At 42.2% G+C, this 21076-nt stretch overlaps 2 protein-coding genes across 3 annotated transcripts in view; one reads left to right on the top strand and one right to left on the bottom strand.

Moving 5' to 3' along the window:
* tox (thymocyte selection-associated high mobility group box) overlaps window positions 1-7610 on the top strand; it is a 45721-nt gene extending 38111 nt beyond the window's left edge. For both annotated transcript variants that reach the window (XM_015957275.3, XM_054737979.2), the window contains 5 exons: window positions 187-411; window positions 1151-1231; window positions 1345-1806; window positions 5293-5453; window positions 7349-7610. In XM_015957275.3, coding sequence (XP_015812761.1) covers window positions 187-411; window positions 1151-1231; window positions 1345-1806; window positions 5293-5453; window positions 7349-7385 — 966 coding nt within the window. In that variant the 3' untranslated portion in view covers window positions 7386-7610. The remainder of the gene's footprint in view (window positions 1-186; window positions 412-1150; window positions 1232-1344; window positions 1807-5292; window positions 5454-7348) is intronic.
* Window positions 7611-10306: 2696 nt separating this feature from the next.
* lrrc53 (leucine rich repeat containing 53) lies at window positions 10307-15531 on the bottom strand. Its single transcript, XM_054737857.2, has 9 exons — window positions 15421-15531; window positions 13917-14040; window positions 13699-13827; window positions 13500-13598; window positions 13226-13401; window positions 12981-13144; window positions 12717-12906; window positions 12446-12638; window positions 10307-12369 (listed from the first exon to the last, which is right to left on the bottom strand). The coding sequence occupies exons 2-9, from the start codon at window positions 13921-13923 to the stop codon at window positions 10406-10408; spliced, it is 2922 nt and encodes a 973-aa protein (XP_054593832.1). The 5' UTR covers window positions 13924-14040; window positions 15421-15531; the 3' UTR covers window positions 10307-10405.
* Window positions 15532-21076: the final 5545 nt, after the last annotated feature.

The following is a 21076-nucleotide window of genomic DNA, read 5'->3' as shown; positions in this document are numbered from 1 at the left end:
TTATATTATCAAACAATAACAGCTGGGGTCAGATTACTCTCATAAAGCAAACAAGAATGGCAGGTTTTTTTAAATGATATAATCTAGATTATCCCTTCTTTTGTTTCAGTTTTTCTGCTTCAGAAATGAACTCCAGCCCTGCTGTTTCAGTCGTTCATCCTCAATGTCACCTGTGCTTTTTCACAGGGAGAGAAACGGCCTGCGACAGCGGACATCTCAAAGAAACCCAAAACGCCAAAGAAGAAGAAGAGAAAGGACCCCAATGAGCCGGTGAAACCTGTTTCAGCCTACGCCCTGTTCTTCAGGGACACCCAAGCCAATATCAAGGCCCAGAACCCCAACGCCACCTTTGGAGAGGTGTCAAAGATCGTGGCCTCCATGTGGGACGGCCTGGGAGAGGAGCAGAAACAGGTGGGTCCTCTGACACACCTTTGAGTGCTCCTTGATGAGTCTGAAACCAGTTAAACCATCGTTTATGTGTTGGGAAAAATCTGATGTCTATTAGTGAGGAAAATGATAGAATCACCAACCACAAAATTCGCCGTTCATATTGTTCTGCAGCTTGTTTCAACTTAAATAATAATGGCTTTTAATGTTTATCAGTCAGGATTTAAGCTTTGCAGCTAAATGAATGAATGAAGCTCATAAAGGACTAATTATTTGGCTGTAAAAGAAAATTACACTTAGATAAATTAGTTTATTTACCTGAAATTAGTTAAGAAATTTGTTGAATGCAAATAGAGTCAAGGTGAAAGGATTCAAACATGAAACGATGAGGATGAAAGAGAAAAAACAAATAGATGTGGAGAAATCTAATATCATGTGTATTTTTTTATTTACTAATAATTATCTATTTTTTATTACGTTCATTTCCCTTTTTCCTGTTTTTTATCTCTATGTTTTTATAAATTTGTTTCTATTGCATTAATTTCTCTAAAACCTCAGTTGGGTTGTGGTATATAATTTAATTTTATAAAACTTGGTTTGTTTCATTAAATTTTATGTTTTATTGGGTGTCAGAGATATGAGTTTCTTTATTTTAGTGAATAAATGCTCGTTATTTTGTTATTTACGGCTATAATTTACTAAATGTTGATTGTTTTTTTCCTTCAGGATGTAAATTATTTTACGTGTCTAATTTGTGTTTCAGGTTTACAAGAAGAAAACTGAAACGGCTAAGAAGGAGTATCTGAAGCAACTGGCTGCCTACAGGGCCAGTCTGGTCTCTCAGGTACACACACACACACACACGCACACACACACACACACAATCCTTTGGTTATTAGTCTAACAGGTGTTGATGTGAAACCTGTGGGCTGATCTAAATCTTTTTCCTTTCTCCAGAGTTACAGCGACCCATCTGAGATGAAACCACCACACTCCTCCCCCTCCCCCTCCTCTACCTCCATGTTCACACACAAACCTGTTTATCCCGGTCAGCACTCGTCCCCCGGCTCACTCCCCCATCCTCTCCCTCCCCCTCAGCACCCAGGCATGTACATGTCTTACCCACACCCTTCTCACTCCTCTAGTCCCGGGCTCGGCCAACTTGTACCCCCTCCCCACCCACAAATGCATCCCCAGCTCCAGGCCCTGTCCTCCAGGGGGACCGTGCCACGGGCCGGCGTCCCCCACCAGGGATCCCTGTCCCTCGGGAATGTGGCGGCAGCGTCCACGCCTCCTCTTCAGGTCAGCCCTCCACTCCACAGCCAGGCACATCTGGGAGGACTCCACAGTCCACACCATCAGCACCAGCCCATGGGTGGACACTCCCTGAGGATGACCCACTCTCCTGTCATCTCTCAGGTCAGATTCACCAAACAGCTTTAAGGTTGGTTTATGCTTGACGTGTCCGCGAGGTTCGCACGGCTCCGCGCGGCAAAATTGCGTCATTTTAACAACCACGCCCCTCCACCGCGCCTCCGCACGGCCCAAACTTTCCGCACCGCGCACCTAGGAAATTTTTTAACCACGAGGACGGTCGGACGCGGAAGAACATGGCGGACTGGCAAGAACTAGTATGGCAGAAGTTCGTAAATACAGACATTTGTATGATTCAGCTCTCAGAGATCACCATGATCAGCATGTTGTTAATAATTCTTGGAGAGAAATAGCTCGCACTGTCGGAAAAGACGAGGACGCTGCTAAAAAATGCTGGAATGCCATGTTGTAAACAACAGTAATTTACTTCTACTATGGTGTAGTGTTGGGTGCATGCCGTAGAGCTCCATGCTGCCCCCTACAGTTTGGGAGAATATTGGCTCACCGCAGAGATGAGCTAGCCTGGCAAGCCAGACTAAATAAATGTATTATTTAGTCTGGCCATGCTCCATTGACGGCTCTCGGTTGTGGGGCAGGTTCTACCGTTGTCTTTCAAATGATCTCCTCATTCCACTGGACAATGAATGTGACATACTCTTGTTTCACTCTGTTGCATCATCCCACCCACCAGGCATATAGAGTGCCCTGATTGGCCCACAAAGCGGATAAAGCTCTGTGATTTGTTCACTAAGCAGATAGAGCACTATGATTGGCCCACCATTATGGACCAATCACAGCTCTTTATGTGTTTGAAACCCCTCTAGAGAGCTGTGATTGGCTAGCCAGAGTCCTGGTAGAAGCTGCTGAGGTTCCAATGGAGCATGTCTAGACCATTCTTTGCAAAGCAAAAATTTGGTCTAGTTCACTAGGCTAGAGATGAGCCGCATGAACCATAAATGCTGCAAGTTGTAAAGCGCGTTCCATCCGCGAGCCGCATCACCGCGCGGAAAGTGAATGCGTCAAGCATAAACCAAGCTTTAGTCCTCACGTGGCTGTTATGGCACACTCAAAACAGGCTCTTTTAATCAGTACTTGTTCATAATCATAATAATTACTTATTCTTCACTTGGTTGAGTTATTTCATGACTGGAACAAGAAAAGTGAGACACTCAAAACTGTCAGGTGTCCTGTCTTTGTGGCTGAATGTGACCTCCTGGGTTAGATACTTAAATTAGCTCTCCAACATCAGATCTTACATTTTTCATAAACATTAGGAGTGAATAATAATAATCTTACGATTCACATTTTAAAGGGCGACTTGACACATTTGGCTTGCTTTTAGCACCCCCTAGTGTCCTTTTGTTGAACCGAAACTGAAACTTATCTTCTTGCTGCGCGTTTGTCTTTTTAATATCTTAATATAGCAGTTGAAGCGTCTCCTCAGCCTTCATTAGTGTCTAGAGGAGGAGTTCGTCACTAAATTAAACAAATCAGCTGTATTCACAATCTAAAACATGCAGGAAATGTGGTGGAACCAGACTGTAACGCCAGGTATGTCCACTCCATTTTTTTCTAAGGCCCAACAGACCGGACCGGCAACTCTGAAGTTGGTAGTGAAATATTCTGGCCACAAGGAGCAATAGGGGCCGGGTGGCCATTCGTTAATCCTGTAAAGGGTCATTTTAGCACATTCTGGTTCAAGAAAAGTATTTAAAAATATGAACAAGTAGCAAAGTACTACCCCTTTAATGTCATTGGCTATTTTCAGTGATGTAAAAACATATTTTCCGTAATCCTTTAACTAAGCGGTAGTACTCTCCAGATGACATAAAAAGTCACTTCAGCAACTTTTTTAGAGTCGCCAACAAAATGAAGCAGCACTTTTCTGAGTCACTCGTGGATGTTTCGTCACTTTATTGAGAGGAAATTTCCTTTACTGAGCCCAGATCCAGTCAACAGGCAACCCTAACCCTCTCAGAGGATTTACAGTCTTAACAGACCATATTCTGTTATAAAGACCTCCCTCCTGGTGTTGCTTCCAGGAGCTGTAATTAAAAAGATATTTAAATAATAATTACATTATTTTCAACGCTTCAGCCAACTTGATATTATTTTCTTGAGGTTTAATGTGATTCGTTTTGCTATTTCTACTTCCACGAACTAGGACAACCAAAATACCCAATACTCCCACCTAGTGGTGCATTTGCGCTATCCAGTAAACCTCTCCCATCCTCTTCCATCTCTCCTCTGTTTTTATCATGTTTTTGGAAAAGAGAGCAAATTAAAAAGTGGAGCAAAGAGGGGAGGACACAGTGACAGAGCTGGAAAAGTTTTATTTTTTTATTTTTTACTGGATGAGGAGTGAGAGCTGATGGGGGAGGGGAGGGAGGGAGAGACAAAGAAGGCAGATGGGGTCTTTGTGAAGGAGTGAAGGAGAAGAATTTACTCGACAATAGATGAATAGGTGAGGTAGAGGAGGAGAGAGGGGGAGAACTCAACCACCTGCTGTCCTCCCCTTTCTCCTCTTTCACTCACAACGCTCAGATTAACTTCCCTTTCAGTGCCTCCCTCCTCTTCTCCCCTCTCTCTCTCTCTCACACACACACACACACACACACACACACACACACACACACACACACACACACACACACACACACACACACACACACACACACACACACTCACGTCTGCACTTGTACGTTTCACACATTCATTTTTCTATCCCCCTTTTTTTCCTCAAGTATCTTAAGGTTGGAGAAATGTTCACCTCCTCCTCCGTCGCCACATATGGTGAAATCAGCCCGATACTCCATCCTCAGTAATTACCGCTGACGAACCTGTGACAGATTTGTCGTCTTATTTTCTGAACCCTTGTCTGCAGCTTGTAAACGTCCTGATGACTGGTTTAAATAACCATCAGAAGGACATAAACAGCACCATCAAGTCCTCCTTAAACGGCTCGTTAGTAAGAAGATTTCAGCGTTTTGCCTCCTGATATAAGAGGGAACATTTCTAATGATGAGTCTGTTTGTGGCAGAATTTCAGAAACCAAAGTATTATTGGACACTTTTAAGTATAGTATGTTATGTATAGTGTGTTTATTTTACCACGTGGCTCCGATCAGCTCCAGAGGCAACCGTTTTAAAGTTAAAGTCCCATTAGTTATCATTCACGGGTGAAGTTCATCTCCACATTCGACCCATTCCCGTGGGGAGAGGTGAGCTGCAGCTGTGGCTGCGCTCAGGAACTATTTGGTGTTTTAACCCTTAAAGCTGAGTGTCAAGCAGAGAGGCATTGGGTCCCATTGTTAAAGTCTTGGTATGACCCAACCAGGATTTGAACCCCGATCTCCCAGTCCCAGGGTGGACTATCTGTAAGCCACTGAGAAGGTTTTAGGTATAAATCCAAGTCAGGTTGCTTTTCCATTATGTTTTAAAGATGGTGGCTTGTATTTTATCTGAACATGGAGCCAAAGTTTTTTTTATTTGTGAGAAAAGTAAATAGTCGTATGTATGTTTTTATTGACAGGGATACCATTCGCCTCTCCAATCCGACTACCAGCCAATGGGAGGAGGTCTGCTGAACAGTGGATCAGTGATGTCATCATCAGTGGATTACCACCAGCTGGGCCGTCACACACCAAACCACCACCCCTCTCTGGACTGGAGCACTGATTACCATGGCAACGGGTTGGTATAAGCACCATAGTTTACAGTAATGGGTCACGTGAGAGGGGGCCACAGTAGAAGAAGAAGAAGAAGAAGAAGAAGAAAGTATCATTTCCTTAGCACCTCTCAAGATAAAAATCATGAGGCGCTTCAGAAAAACAAAAAATGTAAAAATATAAAAAATAATTTGGAAAATGTTTAAAAATATATTTTAAATGAACAAAATAGGCAATTGTGATTAAAAAAATGTTAAGAAAGAGAGAGAGTGAATAGGAAAGAGGGAAATCAGTGGATCCTGAGGAAGGTGGAATAGGTGGGGAGAGCAGAATAAAGAGAGAGTGGTGAAGGTCACACAAAAGCCAGCTTGAACAAGTGAGTCTTCAGCTGCTTTTTAAAGGAGACCACTGAGTCCACTGATCTCAGGCTCAGGGGGAGAGAGTTCCAGAATCTGGGGGCCACAGAAGCAAATGATCTGTCACCTTTGGTCTTTAGTCTGGTGCGTTGCACAACCAGTAGGCTTTGATCACTGGACCTCAGGGACCTGCTGGGGGTGTAGGGACTAAGAAGATCACCAATGTAAGATGGTGCTTGTCCATGTAAGGCCCTATAGACCAGAACCAGGATCTTGAAATGAACCCTGAAGTTGACTGGCAGCCAGTGAAGCTGGAGGAGAAGCGGGGTGATGTGAGTGTATTTGGAGGACTTGGTCAGAAGCCGAGCACAGGCATCCTGAACCACCTGCAGACGGTTCAGGGAGGTTCTGCTCAGACACGTGAAAAGAGAGTTACAGTAGTCTAAGCATGAGGAGATGAAGGTGTGGATAACTCTCAAGTTCAGAGCGGGACAGGATGGGACTCAGCTTAGCAATGTTCCTGAGATGGAAGAAGGAAGAGTGAACAAGAGAACTGACATGAGAATCCAGGGTGAGAGCTGGGTCAAAGGTTACGCCAAGATTCCTGACGGAAGGTTTGGTGTGAGAAGCAAGCTGACCAAGAGAGTCTCTGACTTTGGGAACCAGCTTGTCTGGGGCACAGATGAGGATCTCAGTCTTATCTTCATTCAGCTGAAGAAAGCTCCCATCATCCAGGTTCTGATAGAGTCTAAGCAGGTGTGTAACAGCTGCAGCTTTGACATCTCATGGGGCTTAAAGGAAATGTACAGTTGGATGTCATCTGCATAACGATGGTAGGAGATTCCTTTGAAGGAGCTCAGGATGTGCTGAAGAGGAAGCAGATAGAGGAGGAAGAGCAGAGGCCCCAGCACAGAACCTTATGGGACACCATGGATAAGGGAGGTGGTGGAGGACCTAAACTTGGAGACGGCCACAGAAAAGGAGCGTTCAGAAAGATAAGAGGAGAACCACTCCAGAGCAGTTCCTGATAGGCCTACCCAGTAAACACACATAAATGCTAATTATATTTACCCCTAATGAAGCGTTACCACAGGCTTGAGCTTTAATGAGTGAATCATTGAGCTATAGCTTCTCAAATTTATACAAAAAATAAAGTTTCAAGATCAGTTATCTTGAGTAACCGATAATTGTGTTTATAAAGCTGGATTTAAGCTGATGTTTATGTATTTAGCAGACGCTTTTGTCCAATTGATAACCAAGCTAGCAGGTCACCCTTGAGGCTAACAACAAACACTGTTCAGTCAATCCTAGGTGGCAATGAGGCAGCATAATCAATCATAATGATGATGTGGTATCAACTTTTTTTTTTCTTTCCCAGTTTAGGCAGAAATTAGAATTATTGTCAAGAGTTAAATAATCCAAATATTAGGAGTCATGTTGGCTTTGATTCACCCCCCTGTGTCACCCTGATAGCCTTAAACATTTAAAATCTGATGCTGTTTAACTCATCAGGTAAAACATCTGTCCTGGTTATAGCTTGTGTTTGTTGTATTTATCCTTCCAGAGGTCTTCAGAGGGACAAGCCGTTGTATCTGAGCTAATCTCAGGATAAAATGACACCAAATATCGACCCTCATACTGCCACAACCTGAACCTCCTGCCTTGTGTCTCGGTCGGCGCGCGTCGGCCTGGTGCCGACCTAAATCCAGTAAAACTCCGACAGAATGGACTCCGAGTGGACTTTCAGACCTGTAATCATGAAGTAAACTTGAACTCAGCACTTAAAATAAGACTCCCATCTGAATGATGATGGAAGGATCTGTGTATATTCCCTGTTTAATGTAAAACAGTGTTAGCAAGTGACATGAACATCTGTATCTTTTCTACTGATCACGTAACCACCCTCGTTTCTGTTAAAACCTGTAAATAAATAAGATGTTGGCCGGTTCTGAGCCCTGAACTGTGGGGTATTTACTCCATGATTTCACTTCTTTTCTGTCTCCTCAGAACATTTTCATACCTAGTTTCTCATTTTTTTCTAAGGATGGTGTTTATGATGAGAACCAAAAAGGCTCCGCAGAGCATGTGTAAATGCTGTAACATAACTAAGTTGTCCTTTTAAAGCCAGCTGTTTTTGTTCTTGTTGACATTCTAGTTGTTGTTGTCGATACAGAAACAGAACCCAAACTTACAATTACAAACCAAATACTCTTCAAACTGTGTCCCCTTAGGACAGACGTCCCCGATTTGTCTGCAGAGACACAAACAGGCCATTCTGAGACCTGAACACAGGAGTAAAGACTAAAGATAAACCAGAGGGCTTTTTCTTTGTTTAACCAGGCGCCTACTGTGAATAATTGTAAGATTAAAGAATTTTCATTGTTTGCTTGATAAAAAAAAAATCTGATGTATTTTAGTCCCTGAAATAATAAACAATTGAACTCCTCTGAATGAAGCCAGCTCCTCTTCCTGGCATATGTCTGTTAATAATATTGATTTGGATCCAGACAGTGTGTGTGTGTGTGTGTGTGTGTGTGTGTGTGTGTGTGTGTGTGTGTGTGTGTGTGTGTGTGTGTGTGTGTGTGTGTGTGTGTGTGTGTGTGCGTGTGCGTGTGTGCGCGTGTGTGTGTGTGAAGTGTTAATGAGACAGCAGAGTGGGTGATCGGGTTGCATGGTCTCTCTCTCTCTTGTCATCTGTATTTCTCTGTACTCAGAGACTATTTAAGAAACTATAACTGGCTGTGTTTTAATGTTTTTAATCAACATGAAGTTTGTTTTAGTGTTAATGATAATGATGGGAGACGCATCTCTCTCACTCGCTCTGTATCTCTTTGTATTCATGTGAGGGTTTTTTTGGAGGGGGATGGGGGCAGATGAAAGACCTCTGAGCAACAACCATGAAGATTTTTCTTATTTTTAGATTCTAACATTGTGTTTGAGAATAAAGTCAACGCTGCATTAATGTGCAGTCATTACTCCAGACCTGCCTGTTTCATGTTGTTTCTGTCTGCACACCTTTACCTGCATCCTTGCTTAACAAATGTTACACTTAGCTGTAACTGTGGTCCTGTGTTCCTATGAGCTGTAGCTTTATATAGTCACACATAAAGCAGCTTGGTAAATACTAAACTAAGATAATGGCATGAAATTCTGCCTTCAAGCTGACTTTAAAAATGGATTATTGACGCTTTATCTTGGAAAATGATGTTTTAGGAAGTCTGATAAAAGCCTTAGCTAAATGTCACACATGAAGGTGTTTAAGTGTCTCATGGTCTTGTTCACGAGTGAGGGAAAGATGGAGCGCGAGATCGACAGCTAAACTGGTGCTGCGTCTGCAGTGATGCGGGCGTTGTACCGGCCTGTCGTGGTGAAGAGAGAGCTGAGTCAGAAGGTGAAGCTCTCGATTTACCGGTCGATCTACGTTCCTACCCTCACCTGTGGTCATGAGCTTTGGGTAGTGACCGAAAGAATGAGATCGTGGATACAACTGGTTGAAATAAGTTTTCTCCACAGGGTGTCTGGGCTCTCTCTTAGAGACAGAGTGAGAAGCTCGGTCATCCGGGAGGGGCTTGGAGTAGATCCGTTGCTCCTCCACATCGAGAGGAGCCAGTTGAGGTGACTCGGGCATCTAGTTAGGATGCCTCCTGGACGCCTCCCTGGTGAGGTTTTCCAAACAGAAAGAGACCCAAGGGAAGTCCCAGGACACGCTGGAGGGACTATGTCTCTCAGCTGGCCAGGGAACGCCTTGGGATTCCCCCGGAAGAGCTGGGCAGAGGGAAGCCTGGGCCTACCTGCTTAGGCTACTGCCCCCGCGCCCCGACCTCAGATCAGCAGCCAAAAATGGATGTATTGATAAATCTTAACTTTTAACTTTTAACTGTTGATGAGAGATGATCAGAAGAGGCTCCTGATTCTCATCACGATTATTGATTGTGTTAAACGTTCATACTTTAGAAACATAATTAAAACATTTTAGTAGGGCTGGACAATAATAATAATAGGTATTGTTCAATAGCCGATAGTGATAAGAAAAAAATGGGTCCATAAAAAGGTTTTATTTCTTTTTTCTGTTGTAGGTATCTTAATACTTGAGTCAATACTTACTCCCAACCGATCAAAAACACAGACCCAGGCACGCTCCGTCACCAAGCCCCAAAGCAGACAGCAAGAGGTGGAGGAAATAGTCCCGTTTACAGGTTGCAGTTGTTCACCAGCAGTCTGGTACCCCAGCCACCTTGTTTTATCACTAAGTAATGACACAAAATGACCAGGGCCGCACTTGAAATACATTTTCTACATTTCTTTATAATTATTTATATCAATCAACATGATTTTTTTATCTATATCATCCAGCCCTACGTTCTAGTCAGACAAAATTTTAAAAGGTTGATGAAGCTGTTCAGATGAAGCTTAGACTAGAAAAGTTTATCGGTCTAAGAAACTCACACCCAGAATATTTGAGCTTTTTTTTCAGCTTAAATGAGTTCATGAGTAAATAAAAAATAATCAAGCAAAGCTACAAAAGTACAAGTTAAGACCATTTTGTCAAATACTGTTAAAAATAAGGCGTTTAGTCTTCGACTGTTTAATAAAACTTTTATCCACGTCTGGATGGGAGCAGCTAGCGTATTTTCCTCTCCAGTGCAGTGGGGGGGCGGCTGGATGTCTTTTCGGGGATAATCAGCTTCAGCCTCCTCCTCGGAGACGAACCTCCCTCCTCCGACAGGAGCTCCTGATGCAGGAGAGCCCCGGCTGCAGCTTCTGGAGGAGAGTCGCTCTCTAAGGCTGAGACGTCCACACCTGCTGCTGCACCTTCAGGTAAAGGTGCAGCACCAGGTGGCAGGTTGGCGGTGGAGCCAGCAGGGACAGCTCTGGTCTCTGTTTGACCGTTTGACATGTTGTCCACTGTTGTCTCCTGTTCAGAAACCTGTGAAGGAGCTCCAGACACATCCTGACCTCGGTCAGGGATGCTGTCTGTGACTGGAGCTGTTCGAGGCTGAAGTAGTCCTTCTCCCGTCTGTGAACTTTGACCTGCTGGATCGGGCTTCAGGAAAATCCCAGGAGCAGAGCTTTCAGAAGGAAGCTGGTTCTGAGACAAGAGGGCTGGACTAGCAGCTGGGTTCGCTAAACTCAGGCTGAGTTCTTGTGACGTGAGGAGAGGCACTGAAGACGTGGCTGGTCTGCCGAAGCCCTCAGTGGAAGCTCTTGGGGTCGCGTTGGACCCACTGAGGCCTGCACCAGGAGGATTAGCACCAGGTAGTAGTATGTTAGGTGGTCCTGATGTGAAGGGAAGAGCACTCCCTCCCTGAAGAGAAAGACTGTTGCCGGTTAGCTGTGAGCCAGCTGATCCCAGCAAGGAGAAGTTCCTGTCTGCAGGAAAGAAGGGGAAGGTCTGAGCGCCGCCCCGTCCCAGTCCAGCCGTCTGGTACTGAACTGGTACCTGCAGACCTTGTGTCACAGGTGTGAAGCCCTCTGGGTTCTGGTTCTCCTTCGGTTTTCCTTCAGAACCTTGCTGGCCTTCTCTCTCATCCTGTGAAGCTGCTTTTTTCATCTTGGCATCCTTTCTTTTCCCTCCTTCCTGTTGTTTCATCTCCTCCTCCTCCCTTCCATTGTTGGAGGATTGCCTCCCTTTCTCTCTGCTACGCTTTAATTTCCTCTCACGTTTCTCCTCTCCGTCCACCTCTTCTCTGTCTTTTCCGTGGCGTTTTTTCTGTTTTCTTCTCTTGGGGCTCTCGTTTTCTGAGAGCTTGCTTCTCCTCCCGGGATGAACCTTGGTTTTTCTGAGAGGGTTGAGGTTGAGTTTGACCTTGAGCGAGCGGCTGGGTTGGGCTTTGTGCCCGAGAGCTGCAGCCTCGTCCTGCAGGCTTCCCTCCTCCTGTCTGGTCTTCAGACTCTGAAGATCAAACTTCACATTTCTCGAGTCTCTTTTGAACTCTGTGTTTGTTACCGTTTCAAACTGTCTGTTCCTTCCTCTGCCGTTCAGAGCCTGAACCTCATCCTGCTCTGGTACTTTGGACATCCTGAGGCAGCTTTTGCAGAAGAAGTTCTCATTACCTCTGATGTTTTCATCCATGTCAGTCCTGTGGTTGTCCATGTTCCTGTCAGCTCTATGGGATGGCCAGGTTTCTGTCGTCTCTCTGAGTGGATGAGAAGAAGAGCTGGTGTTGTGTGTATTCAGAACATCCCTGATTGAGTTCTGTTGATGGACAGCTGTCCGACTCCTCTCTTCGTCCATCATCATCTTCTTAACTCTCCTCCTCTCCTTGTCCTCCTCAGCTCTAATTCCCCCGTTCATCCAGTTGTCCTTCCTCACTGGAATCTGTCCATTGGTCCTGCTCTGTGAACGTCCAACACGACGATCCGTTCTTCCGTCCAACGTCGAGGAGTCTTTGTTCCACAGCTCGCTGCTGTCGGCGTAAAACAGAGCGTCCCTGGTCCTCTCCGCAGCGTCCAGATGATAGGAGTGGTTAGCCGCAGGGCTGCTTTGATCTTCTTCCTCTTCAAGTCTACATATTTCTTTGACAGCTTTCCTCTGAGACACTTGGTGGTAAATCAGGACTACTAGAAGGGTCAAACCAACACCGCCTGAAGGTAAACGCATTAGAATTAATTCAAATCCGATGTTTCTGAATCAATTCACAGATGAATCGATTATTCTCACCAATGAAGCAGATCACCGCGGTAATGGCCAGATTTCGAGCGTACTCTTGAGGTGTCACACCACCTTTTGTCTCGATCTTCAACGTGATATTCTGATTGGAGGGGACACAGTTGGCCTCGGTCAGCTCCAGAACCGTGGTCACGGCCGGGTTGTCGGTGCTCACACACACCATCCGGCGGCCATTATAGAGGCTCTGACAGCAGCAGCGAGGAGGTGTGTAAATGCTAATGCTAATATGGTGATTTGCAGACATTGGCGAGAGCTTTCTCACCTTGTCTGGTTGTTGAATGAAGCTGGAGAGGACAGATGCCAGATCCACCAGCTCACAGGAGCAGTTCCACAAGTTCAGGTCCAAGTTGAGGTTTGTCAACCAGGCGAGGTAGGAAAATGCCTCAGCGGGTGCAGAATGCAGACGGTTCCTGGAGAGATCCAGAGTCTTCAAGCTCATCAGGCCTCTGAAACTAAAGCAGCATGGATAAAACACTGCAAATATTGTTTATTTATTATGTTTGTTAAATCAAAAATAAGTCCTGACCTGAATCTGTCAAGTTGTTGAAGCAAATTATCTGACAAATCCAGACTCTCCAGATACCTGAAGTCATTCAGAGGAAAGGATCCAGAGTCCAGTGTGGTGAGCAGGTTTCCCTCGAGCTTTAGACTCAGTAAAGCCTTCATGCCTCTAAACCAACTAGCCCGCACCTGCAAACCACAGAAAACACAAAGTATTTCTTAGATTATTCAGTTTTATGGTATTTTTGTCAATTTTGCGGGTGTACCTACCATGGTGATGAGGTTGTGGCCCAGGGTGAGAACCTCCAGGTGGGTGAGATTGGTCAGAGCTCCACCCTGTAACGTCTGGCTGGTCAGGAAGTTGTGGTCCAGAAGTAACGTCTGAAGGAAGGGTAGGTGTCTGAAGGCCTCTCCACTGAGCTCTGAGATCTGGTTATCACTCAGACCTGAGCAACAAAAAAGCTGTTTGAATCCCAGACACACACACACACACACACACACACACACACACACACACACACACACACACACACACACTCCAGACCTAAAACTGTGATGTTTGTGAGGTTTGAGAACGAAGCAGGTTGGACCGCAGAGATGGAGCCCTCCAGCAGCAGCAGAGCCTGGGTCGACCGTGCAGCATCTGCTCTCACAAACACACGTTATGGGTAACATCCACCATGACAGACACATATTTGAAGGCTTGAGCCATCACATCTCCCTCATCAGGGCATTTGTTGTACCAATAAAGTGAGCCAGCCTCTGACAGATGATTGCGTCCTCAGAACAAAGCACACAGGAAGCAGGACAGGAAGGGACAGGAGACACACGCTGGACTGTAACAACTGGCAGCAGGAGCATCAGCCAAATACCTGGAAACCAATTCAAACCAGAGGCTCTTTATTTTAGCAAGAAATCCCACTGACACTTTGTTTATGTTTATAAATGGCGAAATTCTCACAGGTCATGTTGTGTTACCATGGAAGTAACATGATGATGACGATGGTGTTGAAGAAGAGGCATGTCCTCCATGGAGCTGTAACCTGAAACAGCTTCTTTAGCATCACTTCTGAGGTTGGTTTAGTCTGAAAACAACAACAAAAACATGTGACACACTGTGTGTAAACATGTTCATAAATCAGTCATGATGTCAGGATTTTGTTTTCCTGTTGTTGTTTTTGTCGCCAAGCAGACAAACGGTGATGTGGACAATTGTCCCAGGAGGACGCTGACTGACGGACAACAGCCAGATGTTGAAGCAGAATGAAGCCTATCAGGTTTCTGCTGAAACTCCTTCACTAATGGACTTCTCTCTAGAGAGACGTCCTTTCTGATGGACTAAAGTGAGTCATCACGATGGAGCACGAGTGTGACCATGAGGGCCTTTTATCTCAAAGCTCCACTCAGCTGGAGGTACATAGAACTTAAAACCCAGCATTTTCAATGTTTATCTCTTTTTTATTATTATTATTGTTTATTTGTTATATTTATTTAGGGTATTTTAAATGAGCGTTAGTTCCTATTAGCCTTCTTATTTTTTGCTAAATCATAAAAACTGATCAAGCCTTTATTTTTGACTGGGTTAACCGTTTCCAAAAAAAGTTTGAGATTAAATATTGTTTTTCTACAAATCAAATCCGTGAAGCAAATCCTATAAAATAAACTGAAGAGAAATGCATCAACAAATTAAAATGATTTATTTAATAAAGCAATCACAATGTTAACGGCTGGAGCCAATATAATACATTTTGTGAAGTTTGGATGAATAATTTCTGATTTTTTGAGATTAAGGGTGGGATTACATGAGTGTGCTCTTCTTCCTGCTACTGGTTGGACATGTGGGTTGATCAGGAAGGATGGAGCTTGTGATGAGACACAAAGTTTGATTAATTGAGTTATTGTTTAAGTTTTAATCAAAAACAGAGGAGTGATGAAGAAATGGCTCACGATTCTGATCCATCAAAGTTTTTACACAATAACATAAAAAATGTGTTCAAAGTGTTTAAACTGTTTTATAATTATTTATTAGCAGATAAAATCAAATACTTTAGTAACTTGAGTAAAAACATGTCAACAGTAAAACCACTGAGGAATATTGTGTAATTTTCTGAATTATTAATCCAGATTAATTATGTCAGTAATTTACAATAGCCAGTGTCATTCTACTGCTTTTACTAAAGCTGTTTGTTTTCATATTTAATACAAGCTGTAGAGACTTTATGTAAAATTCTGCATTAGATTTTGGGACATTTTTGTTTTTCCTAATTTAATTAAGATTTGCAGAATCAGACACATAAAAAAGTTGGTAAGATAATTTATGAGGCTTTAGAGGAGCATCAACCAAAATCAGATTATTCTAGTCACGCCAAATAAAGAACGTCAGATCACACCACAGTAAATCTAATAAATAATTAAAGAGCTCTGATCTTCATCAAATCAATTTAAAACACATTAAAAAAACTCACCTTTTAAATAAAACCCCAAGTTTCTCCTCTGTTGATCCTCTCATGCTGTCTGGGATGGTCAGCGCTGTTAGCTGAGCTTCATGGTTGCTACAGCACTCCACTGTGTATCAGTGTGTCAAGCTTAGGTTACCTGGCTGCTTCCTGAGCATGCTCAGTAGAGCCGTCACCTGAGAAACACAGGTGTCATGTCTGTGAGGCTTGAACTTTACACCCAGAGCTGAGCCTGCTGGATGTGAGTCATCCAGTACAAAACCCTGCAGGCATGAATAAACACGTTGTCTTCAAAACTAATTTAACACGTTTATATTTAGCTAATACAAACTTTTTGGGTGTGGAAATTTTAATTAATTAGGGATTTTCTCCAATTACCCTGAAAACACGAAACAGCTCACAGTTTGTTTTCATTCATTTTGATTCTTCGGGAGAAACGAGTGCTTTTCTTGAATGATCCAGTTATTTCCAAACTTCTTTTACTGTTCCTGAATGCATCACATGACCCATTTTAACTACTGTGTGAATGAAATATTTTACTCCGACATCTAAAGCCAGGCCAGCTGTCAGTTATTATGCTGTCATATAAAAAGTTTTGAACTGAACTTTTCTGACTGAATGTTGATTATTGTTTTGTTTGTAGAAGAGAGGAGATCTGATCCGATCACAACATTACCGGGTCTAAAAGGAGAGAGGAGAAGAAGACGAGGTAGTGCTGCTGACAGCCTGTCAGACTGCATCCACCACGATGTGACAATGAGGTCTACTCCATTTTGACAGGGTGTACTACAAATACACACACACACACACACACACACACACACACACACACACACACACACACACACACACACACACACACACACAGAGAGAGAGAGAGTCTGTACATTTGCAAACATTTCAATACAGTTATGAGCTCATTGTTTTTGCACAAAAACAATTCCAGTCCTCTGCAGAGATCTCTGGATTCTAGAATATTTGTGTTCATGGAGCCAATGTCTGACGAGATTTACCCCTTTGCAGACTTTTCATCTAACAGACACTGGGTTATGATTTTGTGGATGTAAATACGTAATAAATTGATGCATCAAGATCTGCAAGGGTCCATTGTGACAGCTCAGACAAACCAGTTGAGTCAAGAAATGACATAAACACTTACATCCTGAACACATGCATTTATGGTATGTTACTGCAGATCTAAATGTATTTAGACATTAAAGGTGCATTATGTATAAATGAGGAAAGAATGACATCCTGTGGTCAAATGTGGTCACTGCAATCCCTTTCTCATAAGTGTCATGGCTTTAGCCAGTTACGAATTAGCGCCAGAAGACTCTAGATGACAAGCTAAGATGACTCATACAGTAAGTTTATAAGCAGATAAATACGTTGTCAAATGTGGTGTTAGCACTCTTGGGTGTTTTAGGGAGCACTTACTACACTCATTAAAGTAATATTTCTCAGGCATAGGAGGAAGTGTGTTTGCTGTCTTGCTGTTACAGTTCTGAGCAACTCACCAGTTTGCAACACAAACATTTCACTGTAACATCGAGTTGTTGGTAATAGAAAATGTAGCAATAAGATAATCATAGAGCCAACCTTTTGCTTCTAATTCACCGTTAGCATTGTTGGCTCAGAAGTAGCCTCAAGCCTTCTTTACCCAATATTAGAATAAAACAAAAAGAGGGGTACAAGAAATAACTTCCAGGTCGCTCCAGTTTACTGGCTTCAGTTCTTTAAACAACTCTGGAGCTTTTTTTCCTGGTGGTGTCAAATTACAAATGCCATGGCCGCCATGGTGAGCACAGACTCACCAACCTCACAAACTCACTGATTGTAATCGGTGACATCGTAACTGACAACCAACCAGCTGCCTGAGAAAGACATCTGTTTTAATGTAACCTTCCCTCTGACATGATTGAGAAATTAGACTGTTTTCATGCCTTTAACCAACCAGCCTGGACCTGATCAACATGGAAGAATTTAATGTGAAATTCTTCCACGTTGATCCTTTAACATGTTTAAATACAAGCCAAACACAATAATGTCAGGACTTTTCTTTTTTAGTTATTTTTATACTTTGTTTCATTTTTAACAAAAGTGATGCCGTGACACCGACTGAACCACAAAGACTAAAGTAATCCATTTAACATTTACAGAGCAGTTTAGAGGGCCATCTAGTATCACACACACACACACACACACACACACACACACACACACACACACACACACACACACACACACACACACACACACACAACGCCTGAGTAGTTTAATGTGATGACACACAACGAAGGATTCGGGCAACATCACATTTCAACCTCACATCTCTCTTTGTTTCTGTACGATTCACAGGAGCAACATTGTTTTCATAAAGAAACAAAATGTTTTGTTGCACACTTGTGTTTTCTCAACAGGTTTTTAATGAGCATTTTCACCCATTTGTTTATTACTTTGTCAGAACCTAACGACTCTGACTGCAAAAACAAACACAAACACTCTGAGACAAACAGAGAGAAAACAGGAGGAAAAACAGGAAAAAAGGGGGGTCCAAACTGAAAGAAATGCAGTGCAGCACATCAATCATTAGGATGATTATTATGGCAGTCGTCATGGCAACATCCACCCATCCCCCTTTCCCTCCTCTCCTCTCCCTCCATTTTTTTCTTCTCTTTTGCTCTCAAATCAATTCAAATGCACTTAAATGCCAACAAAGATGCAGCGTGTGCGGATGAATCAAAAGAGATCAAAAGAGAGAGCAACACATAAAAGCAACACAAATCATAAAAAATACAACTAACTATCTGGTTTCATTCCAATCAATTTATTAAAAGTGTTAAATAAAAATAATTTCCTCAAGTTTTAATTATGATGCAAACAAACCCAGCTAACAGCAGCATAATGGGGCTTTCACCTGATATGAAACACTCATCTGCAGCAGGAAGATGGCACTGTTCACGGTGAATGCAGGCTACTGGTGAGTAGATTTAGGCTTTCAGAGCTTTTCTTTGCTTTTTTCATCTGCTTTCATTCATAATCATACAGATTTGTGTTCTTATAACGAAATGGAGACACAACCTGTAAATAATGACCTCTGAGATCTAGTTGACACGTGGTTTTTGTTTCAGTTGCCAGGGAGAAAACATGTTAGGATGATGGTTTATTGTAATTGTTATTAGTGGAACATTACCTAAGTAAGAGTTTAGGCAAATCCCCAGGGACAGATGTTTGTTGAGAGGTTGGCTGTGTTGTCCTTTAGCTCGGGAACTTTGACCTCTGCAGAAAGTCCTTTAAAGCTTGAATAATTTTCTCCTTGTTTTTCTGCATCGGATACAATTAATCCTAATAACGGTCCGCCCATCTTTTTCTAAACCAGTCCTTGAAGAGACTTTTGTTAACTTATGATGAACAGCCTCCAAGAGCTCAAATTAGTTAAAACTCAACCTCTGTGTTTTTGTATTTGGGTCCATACTTGGATTTTTTTATGATGCTTTTATTTATATTAAAAATGAACGATTTGGAACAAAATAAATTGCTCTTAAAAAGAGCCAGTAGACAAATAAAATATATTTTATTCTTGTAGTATGTTAAATATAATAGAAGTTTTCTTAGTTTTTAGAGATTTTTAAAAAATATTTCTGACATTTGATTCAATTCAATTCAAAAATACTTTATTAATCCCAGAGGGAAATTAGAGATAATGCAGCAGATCAATTTTATATTGAATAAAGCATTGACTGAGTTTGCTCTAACACGCCTTTATTTTTATTATTTTAGGATACAATAAAAAAGTTGTAGATTTCCAGACTTAAGGACTTTTCTAGTCTTTTGCTTATTTTTTAAATGGACGTTTTCAGGTGTGCGTGTGATGCATCTTTTTACCAGCAGGTGGGAGTATTGCAACACATTTAGATCTGTCATAAAATTATTACAACTGCAACACTTACCCTTATACTGCAGTGTCACTGTATTATTTCCTTTATTTTATTTCTAATTAGGTTAGCTTATATGACAATAAAGCACACCTAATCAATTTTAAGATTACATTTTAGTTTATTTCATACATTTGTGACATTTTTTAAATCCACCTAAGGTTGGATTGTGGGTTAAGCCTCACATTTTTAGAGAGGAATAAAATAAAAAATGTTTAATTTTAACAAAATCTTTTAACAGTATATAATTAGGTGACTCTGGAAAAGGTCAACATGAATGATTCCTTTATTATTTTTTATCGTTGGTATAAAGTTGCTCCAAATCTAGCCTAGTGAACTAGACCATTCTTGCTTTGCAAAGTTTGGTCTAGGCACGCTCCATTGGAACCTCCGCAGCTCCAAACCAGGACTCTGGCTAGCCAATCACAGCTCTCTAGAGGGGTTTCAAGCACATGAAGAGCTGTGATTGGTCCATAATGGTGGCCCAATCATAGTGCTCTATCTGCTTAGTGAACAAATCACAGAGCTTTATCCGCTTTGTGGGCCAATCAGGGCACTCTATATGCCTGGTGGGTGGGATGATGCAACAGAGTGAAACAAGAGTATGTCACATTCATTGTCCAGTGGAATGCGGAGATCATTTGAAAGACAACGGTAGAACCCGCCCCACAACCGAGAACCATCAATGGAGCATGGCCAGACTAAATAATACATTTATTTAGTCTGGCTTGCCAGGCTAGGGGCTTGCTCCAAATGCAGGATGTGAGAAAAAAATCCTGTTTTTTTTCAATCAATCAAAGCTTTATTTATAAAGCGCCTTCCGCAACACTGTCAGGAAGCCCAAGGCGCTGAAAAGTCAGAAAAAACAGATTTTGTGCTGCATGATTTATTTTGAAATACACATTTCGTGTTGATGCAAAATATTTTCAGAATACATAAATGGCGATTCTGCCAAGTGAGATGCTTTTAAAAGATGTCTTTACATTTTTATGATATGATGATTGATAAACTGTCTGCCTCCTGAATCCCGTTTTCCAGCTTTGTCTAACCAGTGAAACTCATCCGATCTGCACCAAGAGTTTAAACAAATGTAAAAGTCCTACATAAACAGCCACACCCTGATAAATAAAGCCACCTGATGTTTCTGTCAAATATTTGGACAACTCTCCAACAGACTCCAGCAGCCATTCTAGTGAGTCACTGTTATGTTTTATTGTTGCTTCACAGTAACAGTCATCAGTTCTCTCCTATTATATTAGTTTAAACAGTGCATTTACATGACTACACACACACACACACACACACACAGAAGTTAAACCACATAAATAATGTCTAGGGAATCGTGTTTAATTCAGGTTTAAAGCTGCTCACATTCATGAGTGACATTCTTCAAATCAAAGAAATGAAAACCTGTCCACAGTTGAATAAGACAGAGGTTGTTACTGTGGTTAAAACACAGATTAAACAGCTACTAATGGTGTTGGTTTATTTTCTAACTACTAATAACCTTTTCTTGGACTTTTAAAGGAAAACTCGGATTTACTGGAAAACTCTTGACTCTAGTTTGTTCTTTACAAAAACTAAAAAGCACTATTTTGTATGAAATATGAATGCTTTCTCACAGAAAATTAACCTTTGATGACCCATGTCTGACTATTAAGATAGGATGGATGTTTGCAGATTTTACTTTCAGCCTTCAACTACAGTAAAACAAACAAATTAAACTCAAG

Source organism: Nothobranchius furzeri, chromosome 11 (genome assembly GCF_043380555.1).
Source record: "Nothobranchius furzeri strain GRZ-AD chromosome 11, NfurGRZ-RIMD1, whole genome shotgun sequence".
NCBI lineage: Eukaryota > Metazoa > Chordata > Actinopteri > Cyprinodontiformes > Nothobranchiidae > Nothobranchius > Nothobranchius furzeri.
The sequence above is the reverse complement of the archived record's forward strand: the minus strand, read 5'-3'. Positions and strand labels throughout refer to the sequence as shown.

Excerpts from the sequence above, each read along its gene's own strand:
- lrrc53 (XM_054737857.2), bottom strand. Across the intron at positions 13,402-13,499 it reads CACAAACATCACAGTTTTAG|GTCTGAGTGATAACCAGATC; the intron begins GTCTGGAGTGTG and ends TTTGTTGCTCAG. Across the intron at positions 12,639-12,716 it reads TCATTCAACAACCAGACAAG|AGCCTCTATAATGGCCGCCG; the intron begins GTGAGAAAGCTC and ends TGCTGCTGTCAG.